Genomic DNA, 25,459 nt, shown 5'->3' with positions numbered 1-25,459 from the left:
ACAATCGATTTCGTGATCCCACTGTGGACGCGCTAAACCGATTTTATTAGATCTGTTTTGTAATATCGGTTTAAGCTAATTCGAAATAATCGTGCAGTGTAGATGTACCCTTAGTTACTTCACAAGGGATGCCCTGCCAAGAGGCCAGAAGATGCACTGAGCAGAGAACTGTTCTGTGTGTTAAAGAAAAAGCCCCACACAAACCCCTTTGTCCATTTCAGGCAGAAGGCAGGAACAGGTTAAAGACCCTGAATCTCAACTTAGAGATAAGCAGTTGTTGGAGTTTGATTATTATACATCCAATCTACAAATCCTCTTAAAAGTTAATTACTCTGTGGAGCAGTTGAGTGAAGAAGTGAGGATTAATGTTTCATGGTGTAAAATAGGTTGAGCCTTTTTGTTTCAACGCTGAAAATAGACGAGGGTGGTTGAAAAATGCCAGTTATTTTTGTAAGAGGAGGTTTTTTAAATATTTTCTGGATTTTTTTGTCTTTTTTATGAAAACCTGAAGCAAACTAAGAAGAGGTTTCTGATAACCAAACACTGAAGAACTTTACCCAAAAAAATTCAGTTTCCATTTTTTATAGAAATGGAAACTTTTGACCAAGATTTTGGTGGAAATTTTTCATTCTGGTTATTTATTTTATTTTATTTTTAACAAAAAAAAATTGAAACAGAAATTTTTCATTCTGGTTGAAAAGTCACTTTTCGTTGATGAACTGGTTTAACGAAAAGAACCCCACACAACAACACCACAGCAAAACAAGACACCCCCCCCCCCCAAAACATGAGACTTGCTGTAAGCATAATCTTTTTCATGTTGTGATACAATATGTACATGTGGCTCTATTTGTACATCAGTTACCTGGCAAATATTTCATACAACAGGTCTTTACAGTTTGTTTTTCTCTCTTAATTGCCAAGTATAAATGAAACATATCGCAGGAAGGGAAGTGGCATGAAAATGAGTGTTAAGCAGCTCATTTGCTGTTACAAGAGACTCTTAGCTCACTGTTCTGTTCCATCCTTGTGTCTTGTAAACCAAGGCAACTATGGTTTAATGTTGATCTACAAGACTTTAAGCAGGTGGATTACATGCTGGAGAGGAGCTGGTTGCAGACCTGTCTTATGTTTGACCTTCTGTACGAGCATTTTATGTGGCTATCCAGGAAAGATATGGCTGGGGCAAAGAGACATTACTTGTCCTCAGCCATAGGCGCTATAAAGAACCACTCATGAACTGTTGGTAGTCACAGTCTTCCAAATCCATGCTGCTCTACCTATTAGTAGTCCCATCATCCGGTCACTGTAAGATGTTTCTTTGCAGATAGAATTCTTTAACCATGATTTTTTTCTCTTTCTAATTTAAGAAGAACCACAAATACTGGCTTTTTGCAAAGAAACCTCCATGAGAATTCCCCCACATAATCCCATCAGTGGGCCCAGGTTTGTCCCTCCACAGAAAAGGATTCAGAATATGTCCCCAACCCTAGCAGAACCCAGGGAATTCAATCTGTAGGAACTACACTAGCAGGGAGACTTCCCTATGGCTAAAGCTGCAGGCAGGAACCCCAAAGGGGCTATGCAGAAGACATAACAAGCCCAAGGCTGTATTACTTTTATGGTTACAGTCTGCTGGGAGTGCAAAGGTTCCATATGTATGGGGAGGTGGACAGTGCCACAGAGGTGGATGAGGCCACCCCACCCCTCATTCTGTGCTGTGGATCCAGATGGGGTGAGCCCTTCAAGTACAGATCAGTGGAGTACGATCTGTCACCTTTATTCCACCTATTAAGCCTCGATTTCAGATGATTTCAGCTAATCACTGTGGCACTAATATCAGCAAAGGTAATGGAAGATACGACCACCTCTCAAATGTGTTCATGTCCCACGTATCTATCCACTGTCCCTCTGTTTATGATATTTTGGCTTATTTTTCTCACTCTTCACACTACTCCCTTTCAGTCACCTTGACCCCATCTGTATTTTGCCTCCCTTTCGACTTCCCTCTTTTTCATCTGTTAAAATATATCATAGTTAAAATATATGTTACCTAATATACCAAAAAAACCTGTACTGTTAAGAGTAAAGAGGATATTTTTGTTACTATTTTCAGATTCTTTCTATCCTTCTATATTTTGTTTAGAATGTTTCGGGGTTCTATGCAGAAATAGATGGCGCTAAAAAGGAATTGCAAGAAAAACTAGCCAATTCGTCTCGATTTGATGATGATTTGGTGCAGCAGGCTATGGCATATGCACAGGAGCTTCAAAGACTTGCTGACCAGTTGGACCGGTAAATTTTAACTACAACAGACTGTACTGTGCTCATTTTAAGGGCTGCTAGTACCACAGATAGATTGGTAAACAGACAAACAAAAAGATAGTGGCATTATATATACTGATTATAGATACATATTAAACTGTAAAGTCATATGCGCCAGGTATTATATCACAGTCTGTGAGAAAGTCTTTTAACTAGAGCTGATCAATATTTTGTTTAATATTTTAGATTTTTTTAATGTAAAAATATTTGTTTTAATTCCCTTTGTTTGTTGTTCATGCATTTTTCAATCATTTCTTTATAATCCCAAAGTAACAGAGACATAGATAAAGTAGATAACTGAGAAATAATATGATACTGGCAAATGTAAATGGGGACTGCAAAAATAGCTCATAAGAATAAAATGGTTCATGTGAGTAAGATGGTTCACATAAAAAATTGCCTTATAGCTACAGTCATGTGTAGGGTCTGCTGTAGTTTTGACTCAAACTGAGTGTACTATACCTATAGTCATTTAAATACCAAATGGATGGTGTCAAGGTGAATTGGTCCAGTTGCATACATTAAAACTGTCCCAAGCCTTTTTGTTCTGTTGAGAGACGATAAATACTTAGATTTAAACCAATATATACAAAAGTGACTTCTAGACAGATTGGAATTATGGATTTATTTACAACTGTGAGTATGTGTGAAAAAATTACTATTGTAAGTGATTACTAGAAGAAAACATGTTCACCAAATTCTGCTTTCAATATCATTGAGTAAAGGTATTTATGTGCATAAATGTTTGCAGTATCAACCCTTAGCTGCTTATCAAGTATCTAATTTAAATACATTTTAACACTTGTTCCTTAATATACCTAAGTCCCAGATAGGGGTTGAAAATAGAGAAAAAAATTACACAGAAAGTCAGTGATTTCCTATTATAAAACAATATGATGCAGAAACTTAAAATTACATAGCCAATTACAGGGATTGGCAACCTTTCAGAAGTGGTGTGCCAAGTCTTCATTTATTCACTCTAATTTAAGGTTTTGCGTGCCAGTAATACATTTTAAAGTTTTTAGAAGGTCTCTTTCTATAAGTCTATAATATATAACTAGACTATTGTTTTATGTAAAGTAAATAAGGCCCAGGCAGTGTGAGTGCCACTGAAAATCAGCTTGCGTGCCACCTTCGGCATACGTGCCATAAGTTGCCTACCTCTGGTCTGTAATTTTACATAAACTGGAACAGACCCCCACAAAAAACTGTTATGTTAGGTATGAGAGCTACTAATTAATGGCATTGCAGTCATTTGAAAGAGAGTGTCCCCACGACAGGATGAAATGGATAGCTAGCACTTTATTGAGTACATAACATCAGGAATTTAATACAAAGCAAATGGAAACCTTTATGAATCGTACTGATGGAAATATGACATTACGTTTGTTGGAAAAATTATCCTATAGTGAAAGTTTAATCCCTTAAAACATTTATTCTGTCTTCAAATCATGCCTTCTGGTTTTGTTATTTTTCTTTGCTTGTCTTTATTTTGTTTAATATAGTTTCATTTTGGTCTTTGGACACATTTAGCAAGACATTTCAGAAATCTTATGAGAGGATCCAGTCTGGAGATGCATTAAGGCCCTGATCTGTCAATCATTTACATATACGATTAATTTCATTACTGAGAGTAGTCCCATTGAAATCATGTGTTTGCAGGATTAGGCCCTAAATCTGGAAAGTTAGGATAAAGTGTTTTTTAATTCCTCTCTGAACCAAACATAAGCTCTGAATTTTCATGGGTTTGTTTATCATTACATGTAAAAACCTATTGAAAGTTGTTAATAGCTGAAGGATTGAGGTCATAAATTGATATGTTAGATATACCTAGTAGCTAGCTTAATTATTGTATGAAACTGGAATATGTAAACTACACCTAAATGGTAGTCTTCATAAAAGCACTCAGTGCTGGCCTATCTCTGCTCTCATTGGAGTCAATGGTAAAATTCCCATTGACCTCAGTGGGAACAGAGTTAGGCTATTGCTGAGTGTTTTTGAAAGTTCCAGTCAAATGGGCTAATTCCATCTTCACACATGTGCAAACCCACGGAAATCAAATGGGAGTCAATGGGCATGTATGGAAGTGAGAGTAGTATTTAGACCAAAGTTCCTGTGTCTCATAATTTTACAAGTAAGAGATGTGAACAATTTTTTTTCTTTTTTTCCCTTTTATCCTTCTAACAGAAATTTACACAGTGTTGACACAAATGGGTTGGTACAAAAGGCATTAAATGCCTCAAACGTGTATGAAAATATTGCTACTTATATTGAGGAAGCTAATGAAACTGCATTACTGGCATTAAACACAACACACAGACTCAGTGATGTAAGTAGTTTTCATAATGTTCATGTCTGCTTTGCACTGAATCAGGATCCCGCACGATGTTATAAAACTTTAGGCTCTTAAGTGTAAAGTAAAACCAAGCTCTTCATCATTTGTCAATTAACATTTTTGCAAGAATGGGGGCTTCATCCCTGCTGTCTGATCAAATTCCAAACTAGTTAATTACTTCTGCTACTCCAAATTTCCCCTGTAGTTTCAAAAGTATGCAGTGATGTTCTTCACTTCCTGTCCTAAACTGTTGCGTAGTGTTGCTGTGTGCTGTTAAACGGCTGCCATGTTTTGCCCCCAGAGAGGCTGCATCTCAGGAGTGGTTGAAGTGATAGATCAGAAGTGATGCAGAAGGTGGTGGTGATTAGACTCTGACCCCAATTTGGCAAAGCTGGCTAAGCATACGTTTGATGTGAACATATGCATAGTGCCATCCCTTACAAGCAAAGCTCTTAAGCATAAAATATGTCCCATTGACTTCACGAGTAAAGTGCTTTGCTGAATCTGCCCCTAATGCCCTAGCATTGATTCCCATACAGTCACTTAAATACTCTTAAACTATCATTTACTTGCTCTACTGATGTGAAAAGGAATCTAAGTTGGTGTAACTTGCGTGCCAAAGAGCCAGAAGAAAGCATATGTTTAAGTACTGTTCTCCATACTTTATAACTTACATCCACTTACATATCACTTCTGAATTTGGCCCTAATAGTTTGTAAGCTCTTTGGGATTCTGTGTGCTGTAAAGCAGTACTTAAGTTTAAGACATTATTAAATATAGATTACAGTGTACTGCAAGTAGAATAACTTTTAATGTGCAAGTTTTACACTGGATTGGCCCCTTGAGCCATCCAGTACATGATTTCATTGGGAAGCCCATGGGCCTCGCTTGGCCTATCTAGAAAAACTGCACAAAAGAACAACTTAGCTGAAAATTAGATTTGACATCTGAGCTGCCGTTCATGTCTGTGCCATATTTGAATTCAGATTTTCTAACACGGTTGTTATTATTTTACAGCATTGTAAGTATGCACAGTGCTTTACAAAACATATAGGAGGACATTGTTCCTGACCTGCAGAGCTTACAAATTCATCCTTCAATACACTAGGCTGACCACCTATGTCTCATCCAAGGGACTCCATCCTCTGGGCAGTGAATCACTGAGGAGAGATTGCTACGGGTGTCATGGCCCAGGAAGCCTAACTTTGGAGAAGGAGTAAGCAATTCATGAAGCAGATCCAGAGCAAGCAACCATTCTCTTGTCTTAGAAGATTCGCCCTCTCGGTCTCGTTCCTTTTTGGCCCAGTTTTGCACTCATTGAAGCCAATGAGACTTTTGCCATTGACTTCAATGAAAGCAAGTTCCAGAATCAAGAAGCATCTTATGCATCTTCTGTTTGCTCCGTTATTCCTCCCTCCCAGGGGATGATCTCCATAGTGGGGAACTGATAATGGCTACTTCTTCCTTCTCAGGGATGGTGTCTTGCAATCTGAATAGCATGACGATTGGTTAGGCCACATCTTAGTTGCCTAATATAGATGATATTTGTGCTATATTGCGGATTTATTGTTCAGTTCACCTGTCTGGAGGAAATACATTCCTTTAAACTTCACTTGCAACCTGTAGAAAATTTGCATTTAAGCCTTTTTTCTCATCCAGTCACCTATGTTGTACTTTAACAGAGAAAATGGAACAGCAGCAATTTTGTAGATTGTGTCTGTGTGAAATATTATGTCATCTAAAAGCAGACACAATAAAGAGATACGTTTCGTCAAGCAGATTCTGACCCTTTTTTTAAAATGAATTTGTAGGCTGTAGTTGGAATTGATACTCAGATCATTTACCATAAAGATGAAAGTGAAAGGCTCCTCAATCAAGCCAAGGAACTACAAGAGACAGCAGATGCCAGTAAATATACATCCTTCCTATTGGTTTCACTACTTTTCCGGTAATACAATAGCTCTGTATATGAAAAGAGATTTCAAAAGCACATCATTAAGGAGGAAATGCTTCTGCAATGGGATAACATATTGATCAAAGTTAGAATCCAATGTGTTAGAAAAGGAAAATGTACAATTTGAATAGCTAGTGTCATGCCAAGCTGTTGAGAGTTTTCTGTTATTTACAGTGGGCACATTTACAGGTGTATTAAAAGATTAAGGTTCTGATCCTGCAAACATTTATGCATTTGAGTAACTTTATTCATTTGACTAGTCTCATGGAGGTCAACACATTCATTTACTCACATGCATAAGTGAATGCAGTTTTTGGGCCCTACAAATCTAGTTAGGAGTAAGATAAGATTTAAAAGATCCTGGCATTTTCTTCATTGAAAATAATGGAACTTCTATAAAAACAATGGAAATTACTGGTTTTATTTTTAAAGTCCTTGTGCTTTCCATAACAACTCTCCTTGAAGTTTGTAGCTGTAATATATTAGTTCTTGTCCCAAATAGTTACTGGCTATCAAAGCTCTTTTTGAGAGTTGATCTTTCATGAAGATAGGGAAGCAGCTTCCAGATTCTCCCGAGAAGACTCTTCCAGGAGAATGTTGAGCATCAGCCGGAAGATTGCTTAGCAATTTAGATCACCTGAAGCCAACATCACTAGAATGCATAATACTAAAGTTAGTCAGCGTAAACGCTATAGTAATTAGTGTTTGTTAAATGCACAGCAGTATATTTGTGCAGCATAGTAACATTAAAGACAAGATTTTTAAGTGCTCTTTGAAATCATAGAGTTCAATTGTTTCTTCTGTTCTGTCCTCACAGGTAATGATTTAACTGTTGCAGACACTAGTCGCCGTATCGCTGGAACAATTGCCAGAAAGGATGCTCTGAAAAGCCGCTTGATGAAAGCCAGGAAACAAATTCAATCGATAGAGCAAGGTTGTAAGATAAATACGTCGACTTTATCTTTACTATCTGACTATGACATTTATAGTAAAGATCCCCACTCTGGTTAGCTCAAGCAGCATTTGGCTGAATCTTTAAAAATAAGATTTCATAAACAAGTCTGCATTTAACCCATTCAAAATGTAGGAAAGATTCGTGGAACTTCGCGATGAAGGCTGAAAATTAAGATAACCTGCATTAAAACACACTGTCTCTCTGATGCGCACGTTCTTAGCCACTGGGCACATAATATACACATAACTACTCCGAATGACATCTCATTAGTCATCAGAGTCTTGTCACATGAGTCATTTTGGCAAAGCCAGAAACTGTTCACATGGCAAAGCTGAGCACCTTTTGTCTCCCCAAATTGCAATGATGATGATATAATATAAAAGTTACAGGGTGACAAGTTTTAGTTCTTTCTCTTTTGTTCATTAATTTTAAAGAAAATAATGTGAAGACCTTCCCCAGTAGCAAGGGCAGCTCTAGGTATTTTGCCACCCCAAGCACGGCAAGCAGGCTGCCTTTGGCGGCTTGCCTGCAGGAGGTTCCCCGGTCCCGCGGTTTCAGCGGCATGCCTGCGGGAGGTCCACCGAAGCCGTGGGAAGAGCAGACCCTCCTCAGGCATGCCACCGAAGGCAACCTGCCTGCCACCCTCGCAGCAATCAGCAGAGCGCCCCCTGTAGCTTTCCACCCCAGGCACGCGCTTGGCATGCTAGTGCCTGGAGCTGCCCCTGCCCAGTAGCAATGACAATGCAACAGCTCATTCTGTGGTGCTTTCCATAGCATGATGAGATAACGTATCCTATCATCTGAAGCTGCATTGACTTGTCTTGGCCTCCGGTTTAGTGAAGGTTGCCGTCCATCATGTTCTTCTTGACTTTATTACAGACTGGATACTCCGTTAATTTGTAGACCTATTGCACTAATAATCAAAATTTAATTCAAGTGTATATTGTAGTTGGCAGATTGAATATATTGTACTTGGTAGATTTGTTGGGCTGCCACTGGCAATTTATGATTAGCTAGGTGTTTCCTTAATTCTTGAAATAAATAGAGGTCATGGGCATCCATTAAGCATTTCCAGCTGTTTTTTTACCATGTCCTGAGGGCCATGCATGTCCCAAGTGGAGCTGGGCAACAATTTTTCATCAAAATGTTTTTCAGTGAAAAATGGCTTTTTGACTACAAGAATGTTGTCAGGTGAAAATTGTGGTTTAGTTGATATTTTCAGGGTTCTTGTTTTAAAAAAACCTGAAAGAGAATGTCAATGATCAAAAACTTTTCAGTTTTTGTTTTTCTACAATAACCTGAAAATGTTCACCAAAAAAAATTCAACAAAAAAATTCATATTCTTTGACAATGTCACAGAAAATAAAATATGTTTTTAATGCATTCTAGTCCCAGGGCCTTGGATATACTAGCCATTACAAATCAAGCTCATTGAAAAGCTTAAAATGTAACAGTCTAACGATCAGCTAAGGGCAGTTGATACATCTTAATCATTAATATAACAGCAAACAAGGGAAGGTTTTCAAATTCTCTATGTAATCTGAAAAAATAATAAAACTAAGGTTTGTTTTTTACCTCTGTGTGAGGAAAGCTCCAGCACTGTTGAAGTTAAACTCTGATTAATCTTATTTTCATTTTCTGATGCATTAGTTGGAAGTAGGCTACTTTAATAGTATTTATTACTGCTCGTTCTCTATTTATATTACAGGTGATATTAGACAGCGTTTGGACCAATCTAAACTCATTACTCAAGAGGCTGTCAATACTACCATGGCAGTAACCCAGACTACTACCCCAATGGCTAAGAGTCTGAAGAACTGGTCCCAGAACCTTCAGAACTTTAAACATGATGCAGTTGCTTATGACAGTGCTGTGGACTCGGCTGGGGATGCAGGTATACTAACTGTAAAATGGCATTGAGACCCAGTGTTACTATACCAGGTATTCATTTCAAGCACTATACTGTAAATGTAGATTGACAAGTATCACCATTGAATATGGTATGAGTTGCTTTCCCTGTCACCTCACAGCATATTATATTACTATTTGCTCTAACTGCTGGATAACATGTGCTTGAAAAATGACCCAAATTTTTTTGAGACTCATTGAAAGTCAACAGGGTGTTAGACTCCCAAAGGCCTAAATCACTTTTGAAAATGGAACTTGGGCCCTTCTGAAAATTTTAGCGCTTGTTACATACGTTACCAATTATTACTTGGTGGTGGTGGTGATGGTTTATTGTTATTGTAGCACCTAGAGATCAACCACAAACAGGGCCCCATTGTGCTAGGCACTATAGTCATAGAGAAGAATGGTCCCTGCCCTGAAGAGATTATAGTCTAAATAAATAAGCAAGACAAAGGATGGGGAAAGGGATATAACATACATACAGAGTGATCATTGGGATGGATTATAAGTGCCATGTTAGTTTCCTAGTTTTGGGAGGGTTTGTAGCAGGCTGTTAGGAAGGGAAGGGATCAACTAAACAGAAAGACAGAAAAAGAAATAAAGAGGGATCATAAATGGGAGGGAGGTAAAAGGGACAAGGAAAAGGAAAGAGGGAGGGCAGATGGAGTGAGGCTGAGGTCAAGAGACTGGAGGGGAAGGAAGAAACAGCCAATTAGCACAGAGAATATCCAGAGTAAAACTCCAAAAAACAGTCTCATGACCTCATTGGTGTCCAACTGTGTCTACTGCAGTTGCTTCTGTGTCGGTTACCAGCAGAGACTTTGATCGGATCTGCCCAGGAGTTTCTTCACAGACTTCCTGTGGGATTCTGGGCAAATCACTTAGGCCCAGATCATCAAAGGTATTTAGGTGCCTAACTCCTATTGAAATCAATGGAAGCTAGGTGCCTCAATACCTTTGAGGATCTGGGCCTTACTCGCTCTATGTTTCAGTTTTCCTATCTGGGAAATGGGCATAGTACTCATCTAACTCACGGGTATGTTGTGAGGTTAAATCCATTGATGCTTGTAAAGCACTGTGAGGTGTTCCAAAAGAAGGTGTTACATGAGTGCAAAGCTGCTATTGTTATTCATATTGGAGTAGCACCTGGAGGCACTAAAAAATCTTATAGTACTCAGCACTGATCCTGCATGCTGTTGCATACAGGCAGACAACTGCACCTACACAGAGCAATGGTGAAGTGAATGGGGCTGTACAGGTGCAGAGGTCCACCCACATGGAGCAGTTTGCAGTATCAGGACCTTTGCTTAGAGACGAAGCAACAGGTGGGTGATGCAAACAAATACTAGTGACGGAAGGGAATGCAAATTGAATTCAACTGGTACAAAAACAGTGTTATGCAGTGGGGAATTGGGCTTTTAGTTTCCTTTCTAATTGCAGTGAAGAATCTGACAGAGGTCATCCCTCAGCTCCTGGATAAACTGCGTACAATAGACCAAAAGTTGCCAGCAAACAACATTTCTGCCAGCATTCAACGGATCAGGGAGCTAATTGCTCAGACTAGGAGTGTAGCAAGCAAGGTAAAACACTTGGATCAGACATTCGGTTACGAGTGATAATGATCAAATGCATCTTACCAACAACTCCATTTCCCTGAGCTAGATTCCAGGTCTGAACCTTGATGTTATGTTATCTCTCTCTAACAACTGGATGAGCACAGTACACTAGTAGCAATTAAAATCTTTACAGTTGATACAAGCAAATAATTAACATGGTATTCATGGCAAAATATCATAAATATGATGGTAATGTTAATTAGCCAATTTGATAATGGTGGTCACTGCAGCAGAATCATTTAAAGCTAAAATGGTATTTACTATTAGTTTATTATTCAATTGCCAACCTTAATTACAAGCAGCAGCAACTGTGATCTCTTCAGTTACAATCATTGTGAGTTCACAATATTTCTTTTTGTTAAAAAAGGCCTTTTTCACGTAAGAAAATCTGTACTATAGTAACACCATGGTGACATTAATTGCAACAGCAAAAGTGTAGAGATTTTTCTGTCAAACACTTTATAACAACAGTTGCTGAAAATGAAAATGATATATTCAGTTGCATATGGATGAATTCTGAGAAGTCAGTATAAGAATACATCTGTGCAGTGTTGGAATATTCTGGCTGTAATGGTGTACCAGGTTTTTGTGACACCCTGCTGGAAGCATCACTGCTCTGCTTCACCCTGCCCCAGGAAACAGTTCTCTGAGTGGAAAAGAGCAGCAAGTATGACCAGCCATTAGACCAGGACCAGCCATTTGTGGAACCATTGAGATCTGGTTCTCCAGCAGCTAAAAGGACTGGACACCAGCAACAGCCAATCAAGGCACAGCTCCAAAAAAGGAGCTGCCTGCTAGCAAAGTAATTCCTGGCCATGAAGTGAGGAGGGACTCTCCCTAGGCCACAGCCAAAGGAACCAGGCCAGGCCAGGGCCCATTTCTGACCACAGTCAAGGAAACGTGTGCATGAGGAACCCTGTTGGTTTAATTCTGGAGAAGCAATTAAGCCTCAGAAGGATAAGAAAGAAGGGCAAGGAACTTCTATTTGAGTTTGTTGTACCCCAGAAAGGGGTTTGAACTGTGTGACCTGGCCACAGGACCAAGCCACAAAAGACCCACAGAGTCTGACTGATAGCCTGCAGGGGGGTGCAGGGATCTGAAGAAAATGACAGTATTGTACCCAGACACGGGAGGGCACTCAAAGAAGTAAGTGCAACCCACCATAAACATGGTACTAGAAGTGGGATGCAAGACCTCCTCAGTTCCCTCATCAGGAACTACAATATTTGACTTTTTCCTTAAATATGTTTTAGTTTTAAAACATTCAGTTCTTCAAAATGTAAAAACATTGCTTTAAATATGTTTAAAGATATCTTAAAATGAATGCTCTTGGCCTGACTAACCTCTCATTTATACCACATTTACACTAGTATAACTCCATTGACTTCAGTGGAGTAACTCCTGATTTAAACCAGAGAAAGTGAGAGGCAAATTAGGTCTATTTCTGAAGCAAAGAAATAAATGATTGGGAAAGAATTTTTTAAAATATGCAAGAAGTTTGTTGTGTATAGAATAATACTATAGCTCTGATTCAACAAGACACTGAAGCATGTGCTTAAGTCCCATTGAAGCCCAGTTAAAGTTAATTATGTGTATTGTTGAATAGGGGCTTCAATGAAAGTAAAGACAAAACTGACACCATTTCATTAGTATGTTTCCCTTTGTCTTTTTACAGTGTGGTTTCATTGATTTGGGTTGTTAAGAACATACAATCAATGCTAATTCCATGCTTGTCATTATTAGTCAAGGAAGCCGTTGAGGGAGTATGTTTGCAAATTTCCCCATAGCAGAGTCTCAGAACAGAACGTCTCTAACTTTGTATGTTTGCCACTTCAGGTTCAAGTCTCTATGAAGTTTGAAGGCCGATCAGCTGTAGAAGTTAATCCAAAAACGAACCTAGATGATTTAAAGGCTTTTACCTCCATGAGCTTGTATATGAAACTTCAGAAAGACCACCCACAGCTGGCAGCATCTCCAGATAGATTTGTTCTGTACCTTGGAAACAAAAATGTAAGAGAATAATCTAATTAATTTTATTCTGGGGGAAAAAAAGACAGAAGTGAAAATAAGTATGTCGATTTTTCAGCAACATTTCTCTATTTCCTACCATCAGGGATTTCCACAGTAATATTTTACTGATGCTGGTCATTGGTTAGTACGGTTACCAAATGTCCCAATTTTATAGAGACAGTCCCAATTTTTTGGATCTTTTTCTTATATGGGCTCCTATTACCCCCAACCTCCATCCCGATTTTTCACATTTACTGTCTGGTCACCCTATTGGTTAGTGACATGCAGTGAACTATCCTTGCAATTTTTCCCTCTCTCCAATAAAGTATTCTATCCACGTAGCAAATTGCATTGCCTGGTGTACTGAGATACAGAGGCTGGCTGCAGACTACACTTGCCATCCACACTCAACTGGTATTGAACCACTCTGAAGCAATTACTTCTCTCTGCCAGGCTGTGGGTCACACGTAATCAACACAGTATTGCTGACAATGTAGATTTCAAATCTCGCAGTTCAAAGGTCTTAGAGATAAGAGTGCTTCTTTGCCTGTGATGTGAGCTACTGCTACTGAATACCCTCCTCATCTCTACTTTTGAACACTTAGAAAGGGCTTGCATTCTTGTTATCAAAAAGTGTTGTGAAGCAACTGTGTTAAATTTTTACTGTTAAAGAAAAACAAAAAAGATACATCTCACAAACTATGTGCAATCTGGGCCAACTGCTAGTTTGGAAAGGTGAAGTCAAGGGCTTTTCTCTTTAACTTTTTTTTTTTTTAAAGGAATTTCTGTGTACAGTGCATGCAAATTAAGAAATGCCCTGCTGAGAGCAGATCTGATTATGTACATCATATCTATGCCCTTGGACAAGCCTTTGTTGCCACTTCCTATATTGATACTGCCTAGTAAGCAATTGGCACATGCAAGAGCATGTGATAGATTTCAGTCAGAAAATGTCTTAGAAATATTTAACCTGGCAATTACTTCATCCAAAATGGATTTGAAACCATACCTTTTGGAACAGTTTTGTCCCATGCAGTACCATCTACTGAAACAATATAATTCGTGGAAGGTGTGCTTTAGTTTATTAGCTATACATAAATATTCCCTTTTGTCTAAAACTGTCTCACATTTACTGGCTTTTTTGGATTACGAGTGAATCAAGTAGTCCTGACATCCCAACTCACTGGTGTTTTAGGCAAAAGATTATATGGGTCTTGCGATCAAGAATGACAACCTGGTGTATATTTATAATCTGGGAGGTCGAGATGTGGAGATACCACTGGACTCCAAGCCAATCAGCTCTTGGCCTGCTTACTTCAGTATCGTCAAAGTTGAGAGGTAAAGTGTTTATGTGGAGCTGCTCTATTCCTTATGTGATCAGTTTGGTTTGACAGGTTTCAGACTAGTAGCCGTGTTAGTCTGTATCCGCAAAAAGAACAGGAGTACTTGTGGCACCTTAGAGACTAACAAATGTATTTCAGCATGAGCTTTCGTGAGCTACAGCTCACTTCTTTGAATCACATCTGAAGAAGTGAGCTGTAGCTCATGAAAGCTCCTGCTGAAATACATTTGTTAGTCTCTAAAGTGCCACAGGTACTCCTGTTCTTTTTGCAGTTTGGTTTGAGAATTTCACAAGTGACCAAGTAAAACTCACCAGTTAACTATTTAAGGCCTTGTCTACATTGCCACTTTACAGCACTGCAACTTTCTCACTCAGTAGTGTGAAAAAACACGCCACTGAGCGCTGCAAGTTTCAGTGCTGTAAAATGCAGTGTAGCTAGTGCACCAGCACTGGGAGCCGCACTCCCAGCACTGGGAGCTACTCCCCTCATGGAGGTGGGTTTTTTATAGCTCTTCCAGCGCTGGTGCCATGACTACACAGACAAGTTAAAACGTTGCCGCAGCAGTACATTAACATTGCTAGTGAAGACATGCCCTAACATTATCTTATGGGATGATGACAAGGCTGGTTAGCAAGGTCTTTAGCAAACTGATGAGATAGCCAGCCCTGCCAGTCTTGTTCAGAATTCCATGGGAATAGGGATCTCCTGAAAAACTACAATATTGTGAGTTAAGAACCCTTTTTTGATTATTTTCACTCCAGTATGCCATGTGTCACATTTGATGTTCTAAATACAGTAAAGGCAGGGCAGAGTTTTTAAAACAACTGCAGAAGAAAAAAGACAATGCTCACCTCAGGCCAACAGTGACTTTAAAAAGACTTTCTTTCTTCGGTTGGACAAAAAGGCAGTCTGGAAATGTATAAGGGCTGCCAAGCAATTAAAAAAATAATTGTGTGATTAATTGCGCTATTAGACAATAATAGAATACCATTTATTTAAATATTTTTCCACATTTTCAAATATATTGATTTCAGTTACAACACAGAATACAAAGTGTACAGTGCTCACTTTATATTTATTTTTTTATTATAAATATTTGCACTGTAAAAAAACAAAAGAAATAGTATTTTTCAATTTACCTAATGCAAGTTCTGTAGTGCAATCTCTTTATCATGAAAGTTGAACTTAGAAATTTAAAATTATGTACAAAAACAACCTGCATTCAAAAAATAAAACAATGTGAAATTTTAGAGCCTCCAAGTGCACTCAGTCCTACTTCTTGTTCAGCCAATTGCTAAGACAAACAAGTTTGTTTACATTTATGGGAGATAATGCTGCCCACTTCTTTATTACGTCACCTGAAAGTGAGAACAAGTGTTCTCACAGCACTGTTGTAGCCAGTGTCGCAAAATATTTACATGCCAGATGCACTAAAGATTCATATGTCCCTTGATGCTTCAACCACCATTCCAGAAGACATGCATCCATGTTGATGACGGATTCTGCTCAATAACAATCCAAAACAGTGCAGACCGACGCATATTCATTTTCATCATCTGCGTCAGATGCCACCAGCAGAAGGCTGATTTTCTTTTTTGGTGGTTTGGGTTCTGTGGTTTCTGCATCAGAGTGTCGCTCTCTTAAGACTTCTGAAAGCATGCTCCACATCTCATCCCTCTCAGATTTTGGAAGGCACTTCAGATTCTTAAACCTTGGATTGAGTGCTGTAGCTATCTTGAGAAATTTAACATTGGTATCTCCTTTGCATTTTGTCAAATTTGCAGTGAAAGTGTCCTTAAAATGAACAACATGTGCAGGGTCATCATCCAAGACTGCTATAACATTAAATATATGGCAAAATGCAGGTAAAACAGAGCAGGAGACATACAATTCTCCCTGAAGGAGTCCAGTCACAAATTTAATTAACACGTTATTTTTTTTAATGAGCATCATCAGCATGGAAGCATGTCCTCTGGAACAATGGCCAGCATGAAGAGGCATATGAATCTTTCGTCCATCTGGCACGTAAATATCTTGCAACACAACCTACAACAGTGCCATGCAAAAGCCTGTTCTCACTTTCAGGTGACATTGTAATTAAGAAATGGGCAGCATCATCTCCCATAAACGTAAACAAACTTTTTTCTCTTAGCGATTGGCTGAGCAAAAAGTAGGACTGAGTGGACTTGTAGACTCTAAAGTTTTACATTGTTTTATTTTGAGTGCAGTTATGTAACAAAAAATACATTTGTAAGTTGCATTTTCATGATAAAGAAATTGCACTACAGTACTTGTATGAGGTGAATTGAAAAATGCTGTGTCTTTTATCTTTTTTACAGTGAAAATATTTGTAATAAAAAATATAAAGTGAGCACTGCACACTTTGTATTCTGTGTTGTAATTGAAACAGATATATTTGAAAATGTAAAAATATTTAATAAATTTCAATTTGTATTCTATTGTTTAACAGTGTGATTAATTGTGATTAATTTTTTATTAATTGTGTGTATTAACTGATATTAATTGACAGCTCTTATATATATATATATATACACACACACACACACACACACACACACACACACACACACACCCCTTTTTTTAGGAAAGGTGGAAAAAAGCTAGAAAACAGAAATGTCTCCTCCATAGTTAACGTCTTTTCTCCATTTCTTCCTGATCCTACACCTGACCCAAATATTTGTCCCAAGAGCTCCAGAAAAAACAATTGGGCCTGAATCAGTTCTCCACCATTTTTCCACTAGTGCAACTTCAAGAGAGCTGTATATTGGCACAAGCCTAAGAGTCTAATCCTGTTTCTACTGGAGTCAGTAGAAATTCCGCTGACTCCAAGAGGGCAGGCTCAAGTAGTAAGTGGAAGGAGAATCCATTCCAATCTCTGTAATTTCTCTCTTTGGTCCCAGCCAGAACACCAGATAGGTGATGCTTTTCTGGTGGGGAAAATACTTACATTAAACTATCAAAAAAACTTGGTTTAAATTATCTTGTCCTGTTTCTTATATCTAACCATCAAGCTAAAGGTATGACTATGCAGGCCTCTTTTTCTCCAAATTCCTTCAACAGGGTGGGAAAGCATGGCAAAATATTTCTAACTGTGCCGAGCCCTAGCAGCACAGCTGAAGAAAAATTCATCAAAAAAGGAGAGGTCCCTGGTGCTGACTCCCTTTTGGATTTGGAGCCCAGAAATACCGTCTTCTATGTTGGTGGAGTGCCTTCAAATTTTAAGGTAGATTGAATAACTCTTCTGTATATATTGAAACTTAAATAAATCAAACCCATGCTGGAACTTCCTTTACAAACTTGTCATTAATGGAAAGGTTTGGTTACTGGAAACATCCTTTTTAAGTCACGTACCACATTACGATTCTTGAACAAGTTCCCTGGAATCTGCAACACTGACCAAGGCTAATGCTACCATCTACATGGGATGTCCTCCAGTGAGAAGCTGATCAGATTGATCTTGGCTACCGTAAAATGTTTTTGACATGTAATTAGAGAAAAAAATGCATAGTTTTTGTTCTAGATGGACACGTAGTAGCCCAACTGAACAATGTGTGCTTTCTGCTATACTCTGTCAACACTGGGTGCCAAGTTTGGCATAGAAACTTCCCTGTATGATGGCTGTTTGATGGCCTATTTAAAATACGATAGTGGCCTCAAGGTAGGCACCCTATAAAATTCATGGTGAAGACATCCATATGTTCCTAATATTAGCCATAAATGGTTTGCTACTTCTGTGAAAATTAGTTGGAAAAACCATTTTCTAAATGTCAGACTCTTAAAGATTTTAATCAGTAAATATCTGTTCGAGGATATAAATCTGTGCACCAGAGATCGCTCAGCAGAGTTACTAAATCCTAATGAGGACCTGATATGACTGTGGAAAAAGCCAACTGATATGCCAATTAATGCTGGTTGTAACAGGCAGATAATGTGCTGAAGAAACGTTTGCTGCTGCTATGCCTATTCTACAATGTAGAACTTTTTTAATATTGGCAGACTGCTGCATTAATTCTGCCAACTTTACTTTCATTTTGTTTTTACATCACTTCATTTTATTCCTTTCACTAACAAGGCAATTTAGATTCAATTTGCAGTGATCATTGTTGAGTTACTTAAAATAACCTCTGCTGAACTTTAGCTACTGGCAAAGATAAATTCTATGAATATGAGAGAATCTCCTAGAGTTCACATGCTCTTTTTTTTCTTTCTTGTGGTATGAAATGGCCTTTAAACCACAATGAAACATAAATGAAATGAACACAAAATATTGGGGGAAATTTCCATTTAGATTGTTATGAAATGTTATTCTTTGGATATCAGAGAGACAAGGTGGGTGATATAATATCTTTTATTGGACCAACTTATGTTGGTGAAAGAGACAAGCTTTCAAGTTACACAGAGCTCTTCTTCAGGACTTTAGATAATAAATTGTGTAATCTGACTAAAATAGATCTAGGATTAGTCATAAAATCATTATAGTATCACATAGCACGAAGATCCAATCTACCCTGAAATCTAACTCCTTCTTCTTTTCCCCCTTATCTTTAAAAATTATGGTGGAAGTTCTCGTTTGTAGTAGTCCTATCTAAGCATTTGTTCTCTTCATCAGTTATTCATTACTCCTACAGCATAACTGCCTGTCCCCATGCTTGGACACACCACTTCCCATATCTGGCTCACTTGCTTTCAGAGAGGTGTTAACAGGCCCCTTTACCTGGAATGGTCCCTTGAAATGTGTGTTAACTACATATGCTAAACAATTTGTTGCACCTTGTATTTAGCTGTGACACTCTGAGTAGGTTTCCCAGACCTGAAGAAGAGCTCTATGTAAGCTGGAAAGCTTGTCTCTCTCATCAACAGATGTTGGTCCAATAAAAGATTATACCTCAGCCATCTTGTCTCTAAAGTTTTGTCTACACTAGCACTTTTGTTGGCAAAACTTTTGTCGGTCGGGGTGTGAAAAAACACACCCCGACATAAGTTTCACTGTCAAAAATGCCAGTGTGGACAGTGCCAGTGTGGACAGTGTGGACAACAGCTATCGCTGTTCATTAGGGGTGGTTTAATTATGCTGGCTGGAGAGCACTCACGTGCCAGCATAAAGTAGCTACACAGGAGACCATACAGCTGTGCTGCTGTAAGGTCTGTAGTGTAGACATAGCCTAACACTAAGAGCTTCAAAACAAAATTGATCTCAGGAACAAATGAATTTGGCATCCCTGAATAAAATACATATGCTGACTTTACCCTTTTGCCTTTGTTTCCTTCTCTGCACAGCTCCCTCCCAGTCTGAACCTACCTGGCTTCATTGGCTGCTTGGAACTGGCCACCTTGAATGATGATATAATCAGTTTATACAATTTCAAGCACATCTACAATATAAACACCACCACATTGCCACCTTGTGCCAGGTAGAGAAAAATTCAACTGTCAGAATGGAGTCCTTTGATAGCTCGCAATGTTTGCAGAACCAAATGGCTACTTTATTTCCTTCCTTTTAGAGAAGATAATATTAACTTGACCTTTCCTGAATAAATCTCACTACTTTAAACTGTGGTTCAGACCAACTGGCTTGATCTGTCCTACAATTGTACATTTTCTTTGTTATTTTCCATCTCGACAAATTGTCTCAAATGGCTTATTCACTCCTCTGACACAGAACCATTAGTGCCATATGCTCCTGAACTATTAGGTAAAAAAAATTCTTCTTTTTAAGCCCTTTGCAGCGAGAATGAGAAATGTTCCACTTAAAGAGAAACTGTACAATTCATTTACCATAAATATTTATGGGAAGTTTCTTCATTCAGTAGTCAGGAACTATAGTTTTGTGTTGCATTTTGATGTATAGCTATATGATCAGAGAGGAAGAAACTCTAGTATTGTTGGAAATAAATACAGGTTTTAATAAATCTGAAGAGAGCAACTAGAGTATAGGATTTTTTTCCCAGATCTCTCTTACAGAGAGAAGGTACTTTGAGTGAAAAGCCCTATTCACCATATCTCTGTAACAGTGTATGAAGCGTACATTCCTTGCATAACTGAGGACCCAATCCATCATCAGTTAAAGTACATGTTGGATTCCCATTGAATTCTATGGGAGTTGGATAACCCTTAAAAAGAATACATCCGCCTATAATCAGGAAGGTTTGTGGCCCTAACACCTGTCCAATAATGAGCCTCCAAACTTTCCAGTTTCCGACATATAACTATAAAAAACTGGGCATGTTTAGACTTGAGAAAAGAAAACTGAGGGGTGGAATCCCAGAACACCCATGAGAAGGGCTGTTATAAAGAGGACAGTGATCAAATGTTCTCCAGGTCCACTGAAGGCAGGAATAGGTTTCCAAGGGAGGTTGTGGAATTCCCATCCCTGGAAGTTTTTAAGAAGAGGTTACACAAACATTTTTCAGGGATAGTCAAGATTTATTTGGTCCTGTATCAGTGCAAGGGCTGGGTAAGATGACTTCTCAACATCCCTTCCATGCCTACATATCTATGACTCTGTACCACAATACCAATACATGACCTTATGATAATGGAGACTATCAAAGCCCTAAATAATTTTTCAGGGAAAATTCTGACAGCAGTGTAAAAAAAAAAAAAAAGTAAGAAGCCTAAAGTCTTCATCCCTCCCAGGGATAAATAAAAGTTTAAGATGACTATTCCAGGAAAGTGTTTTAAACTCTGACACCCAAATGTTAACTCCCCGGATCTTCAGTGCAGGGTCATAATACTAAGAATGCTCTGAGGTGGTCTCTAATTCTTGCTTGCGTATGTGTTCTTTTCCATGCTAGAAATAAGCTGGCCTTCACTCAGAGCCGAGCTGTGAGCTATTTCTTTGATGGCTCTGGCTATGGTTTGGTGAAGAACATTGAGAGAAGAGGAAAGTTCAGCCAGGTGACTCGTTTTGACATAGAAGTTCAAACACCAACAGACAATGGGCTTATTCTCCTGATGGTTAATGGAGTGAGTATAAAATTCTGTTCTCACACTGTCCCCTGTTTCTCTTCTGCCTATTCTGCACAGTTACTATGCAATACCCCACATGTTGATGATTTATATTTCATTTTAGAAGAGAAAGTTCCTTTCTGCACACATATCATGAGGAACCTGAAGTATTGGGTACAAAGCCCCTCGTATTCTCTGATTTACTCTCACTGGCCCTAATTTTGCTCCCACAGTGGCGTAATGAGCACTTCAGTGGCGTTACAGTAACATGAAACTGCTTAAAGTGAGAAGATAATCAGGCCCAGTATTTTTACTTTTATTTAAAAATGAATGCACTGTCTGTGCTATCAGATGTGACTATATAGTAGTTGACATGAAGTTCTATACGTTTGTCTCCTGGTAGATAGATGACTGAACTCTATTATACAGTGCAATAGGCAAGGTGGGTGGGGTAATATCTTTCATTGAACCAGTACAGTTAATTACTGTTGTAACTTGGAATTAGAGCCTATCGGAAACCAAAATGGTGGATCCAAGCACCCCCAAATTTTCAGAAGTTTAAGATTGTCCCCTACCTCTATAATGGTCTGAACAAAAAAGCTTTACAATATTTTGAATATAAACTCAGACTTGTGTCTTGAGGCATCTCTTCCTCAAACTTACAAGCCCAGTCTGGGTTAAAATAATTTAGTAAAGCAAAAGAAAATAATTTATTGTGTAGATATGACACTAAAATTTCAAGAAAGTAGAACAGTTCACCTGCCTGAACAGAACCATAATGGCTAACAGAGACCTGAAGAAAGAAGTGACATCATGGATAGAAAGGCATCCACAGCATTTACTAAACCCTACATCATATGGAAATCAAAGAAACACAGCACCAGAACAGAATAGATGCATTTTAAGTCAAACAACATTTCAGAGCTAATATATGGCTGTGAAAGCTGGAGATCTACCAAAATGTTAGTTAGAAAAGTAGATGCTTTACAAAATAAGTGCCTACAAAAGGTTCTTGGTATTGGTTGGAAAGATTTTATCACCAATGAAGAGGTCTGAGAAATCACCAACCAGCAACTCGTTTCCACTAGAATCAGAAGGAAGTGCTGGACATATTTGGGACAAGTATTCCAGATGTCAACACACAGACTCCCACGAAGCTGTCAAGTGGAAACCAGACAGTGTGAGGAAACAAGGGCACCCAAGAGAAACCCTAAGAAGAACTCTTAGCTGGGAGGGTAAAACAGGTTATCTCAAAACGATAGAAGAGTTGCAGGCAGCAGCAAATGACAGAAAGAAATGGAAGATTCCACCCTGTGTGCCAATATTGGCTCAGAAGGATGTAAAAATGTACGTTGATACAGTATGTGCACAGACTTCACTGCAATGAATTAATTTCATTCTAATTAAAACGCTTACTTGGTAGTGTTTGCCATCAGGGATACTTAGAGAGGAAATTTCTGCAGTGCAGATTGCTCTACAGCATTTGAACACCACCAGTAACCTCAGCTCTGCTTTAAGCAGCAGTTGCTACACAAAAACTCTTCTGTAGTAGACCAGTAATTGGTTTCTTCTGAGCAGAAATTCCCAGAATTGTGTCTGAATTGTACTGTATATACTTTGTAATTGTGTACTCTGTGATAGAAACTATAGTCGTGATGGACATTTTTAGTTGGATTGTACAAAACCAGTACCACTGTTGTGTTCTATGTGGACAGCTCATAAATATGCAAAAATAAGTAATTCTTTTTACTTTATTTACAAGTTTAGCCTGTTCCTTTTGTAGTGTTTTTTAAGGTTTAATGTTCTTAATGTTAGAAAAATATAAAAATAAACATCTGTCTATATACTTTTCTTTAATGCTGTTTGTTTTGTACAGAGTATGTTTTTCAGTCTAGTGATGCAGAATGGATTCCTGTATCTGCGCTATGACTTTGGCTTCAGCACTACCCCTGTGCTTCTTGAAGATTCAATGAAGAAGGCTCAGATAAATGATGCAAAATTCCATGAGGTAAAACTGGTGTGAAAGTATTTTTATTTAGCTAGCCACACCAAGAATAATAAAGCATAATGCTTGGTTGCTCCTCTTATAATTAAAGAACCAAAAAATGATGGGTCAGATTTTATGATACCAAATGTGTCCGTTTTGCTATGAAGTGGCAAGGAACACTGGGCAGAAAAAAGATACTAATACTAAAAAGTATTAAAAGTCAGAATAAAACTATATAGCCAGAGGAAAACACTTCATAGATATTGTTCTCTACAACCACAAATATGTGTGTCACTATTTTAACTCAATCAGTTTTAGCAGCTGTTGTATTACAAAGTGTTGAACTCCCATTTCGGTAAAAAAGGAATTACTCAAATGAAATTCAGTATTGATGTTGGAACTATAGACACTTATTTAGGCAGTTCAGCAACTCAAAAACTGACAGTCTACCTGCATTAGAGGTACTAGAGAATTTGCTTCAAGCCATCATAGCTGTGAGAGTGACAGTAATAAATCTGAACTGTACGGGCATGATTCTTCTCTCAGTTACGTGATGCAAATTAGGAGTCTGATTTCTGATATCAGTGGAGTTACAGTGGTATTTAACTTGTGTGTCAGCAGAACCAGCCCTAAGTTTCAACAATAAAAGCAGATTTAAAGACATATATCCAAATTCTTTACTCAAGTCAATGGAAGTGCTCCATTTACACCAGTATAGAATTTGGCCTGTGATAATTTTTTACAAGCAAATGAAAGAAGGATTTGGTTTGTTTTTGGCCATTAGAAAAATCATTATATTGAAATGAGCTCACTACTAGTCATTTTTGTCAGCTCCCCACTGATTCACAAGCCTCTTTTTGACTAATTAGAATAATTGTTAAATTTTAAAAATACAATGGACAATAATTACAGACTCCCTTTTATTAAAAATGCCAATTTGGCAAACCTAGCATGATAACTTCTAAAAGACAGTATTCTTGGATGTTTGGAGTTGAGCTGTTCATTTCTCGTTTCAGATTTCTGTTATATATCACAATTCTAAGAAGATGATCTTGGTGGTGGACAGACGACATATAAAAAGTGTGGACAATGAAAAGAAAGCAATGCCATTCACTGATATCTACATAGGAGGAGCTCCTTCTGAGATCTTGAAGTCCAGGTTTGTTGACAGCCCAGGTTCCATCAGTACTCATCTGATTGTTGCACAATGGTTTGCAAGAAGGTGTGTTTTACGACCTTTGCTCCTTCATGGAAAACAACTTTTAAGGCTCCATTTTAATTTTCCTCAGAGCTCTAGGCATAAAGTACTTGGTATTTGTACATTGATTCAAGATGGCTGACGCTCTGCTGCTGGCTGAAATTAGTCATGTGATCCAGAAGAGTCTCAGCAGAGGATAACAAATTGCAGTACAGTTGGGACAAAAATAAATGTTTAAAGAGCGTACGAAAACAAATATATATATATATAATATACACATAAGAAAAGTTAACCCTTCTTCCTTTCAACAAGCGTTCTTCTTTGAGCAAAATGCCTTCTGCTTATGAACACAGATATCATATCTCACTGTCAATCATATTTTCAGATAGAGATTTTTTCTACTATAAACCTTAGTTCAAATCTGTCTGTATTTATCTGTGGGCTCAAATGTAGCTGTCCCTGTATTGATGTGCAAAGGTGTGAGGGGAGATCCCAGGGAGCCTCCTCTTTCCCCGGAAGTCATTGGACAAAGGCCAAGCATAGTCCCATTAGGGAGTATAGGTCCTACTTCCTAAAACGAGCCAGAGTAGGACCATGAACACTCTCTGCTCCTATTTCAGCAGCAGAAGGAAGATTTGGTTAGATGCATAAAGTATGGTACACTTTGTATACTGTGTTGTAATTGAAATCAATATATTTGAAAATGTAGAAAAATATCCACAAATATTTATCATAAATTTAAATTTGTATTCTGTTATAGTTTAACAGTGTGATTAAAATTGCAATTAATCATGACTAATTTTTTTAATCTAGTTAATTTGTTTTGAGTTAATCACTTGAGTTAACTGTGATTAATTGA

At 38.1% G+C, this 25,459-nt stretch overlaps 1 protein-coding gene across 1 annotated transcript in view; it reads left to right on the top strand.

The window, feature by feature from the left end:
* LAMA4 (laminin subunit alpha 4) overlaps nt 1-25,459 on the top strand; it is a 162,350-nt gene that overhangs the window by 107,172 nt on the left and 29,719 nt on the right. The window contains exons 13-25 of the mRNA XM_075063889.1: nt 2,147-2,295; nt 4,513-4,654; nt 6,472-6,568; nt 7,432-7,548; nt 9,278-9,463; nt 10,918-11,057; nt 12,930-13,103; nt 14,299-14,441; nt 17,528-17,690; nt 19,745-19,878; nt 21,262-21,433; nt 23,292-23,423; nt 24,419-24,561. Coding sequence (XP_074919990.1) covers nt 2,147-2,295; nt 4,513-4,654; nt 6,472-6,568; nt 7,432-7,548; nt 9,278-9,463; nt 10,918-11,057; nt 12,930-13,103; nt 14,299-14,441; nt 17,528-17,690; nt 19,745-19,878; nt 21,262-21,433; nt 23,292-23,423; nt 24,419-24,561 — 1,892 coding nt within the window. The remainder of the gene's footprint in view (nt 1-2,146; nt 2,296-4,512; nt 4,655-6,471; nt 6,569-7,431; nt 7,549-9,277; nt 9,464-10,917; nt 11,058-12,929; nt 13,104-14,298; nt 14,442-17,527; nt 17,691-19,744; nt 19,879-21,261; nt 21,434-23,291; nt 23,424-24,418; nt 24,562-25,459) is intronic.

Source organism: Chelonoidis abingdonii, chromosome 3 (assembly GCF_003597395.2).
Source record: "Chelonoidis abingdonii isolate Lonesome George chromosome 3, CheloAbing_2.0, whole genome shotgun sequence".
NCBI lineage: Eukaryota > Metazoa > Chordata > Testudines > Testudinidae > Chelonoidis > Chelonoidis abingdonii.
Note: the sequence above shows the minus strand (reverse complement) of the source record. Positions and strands in the feature narration are given on the sequence as shown.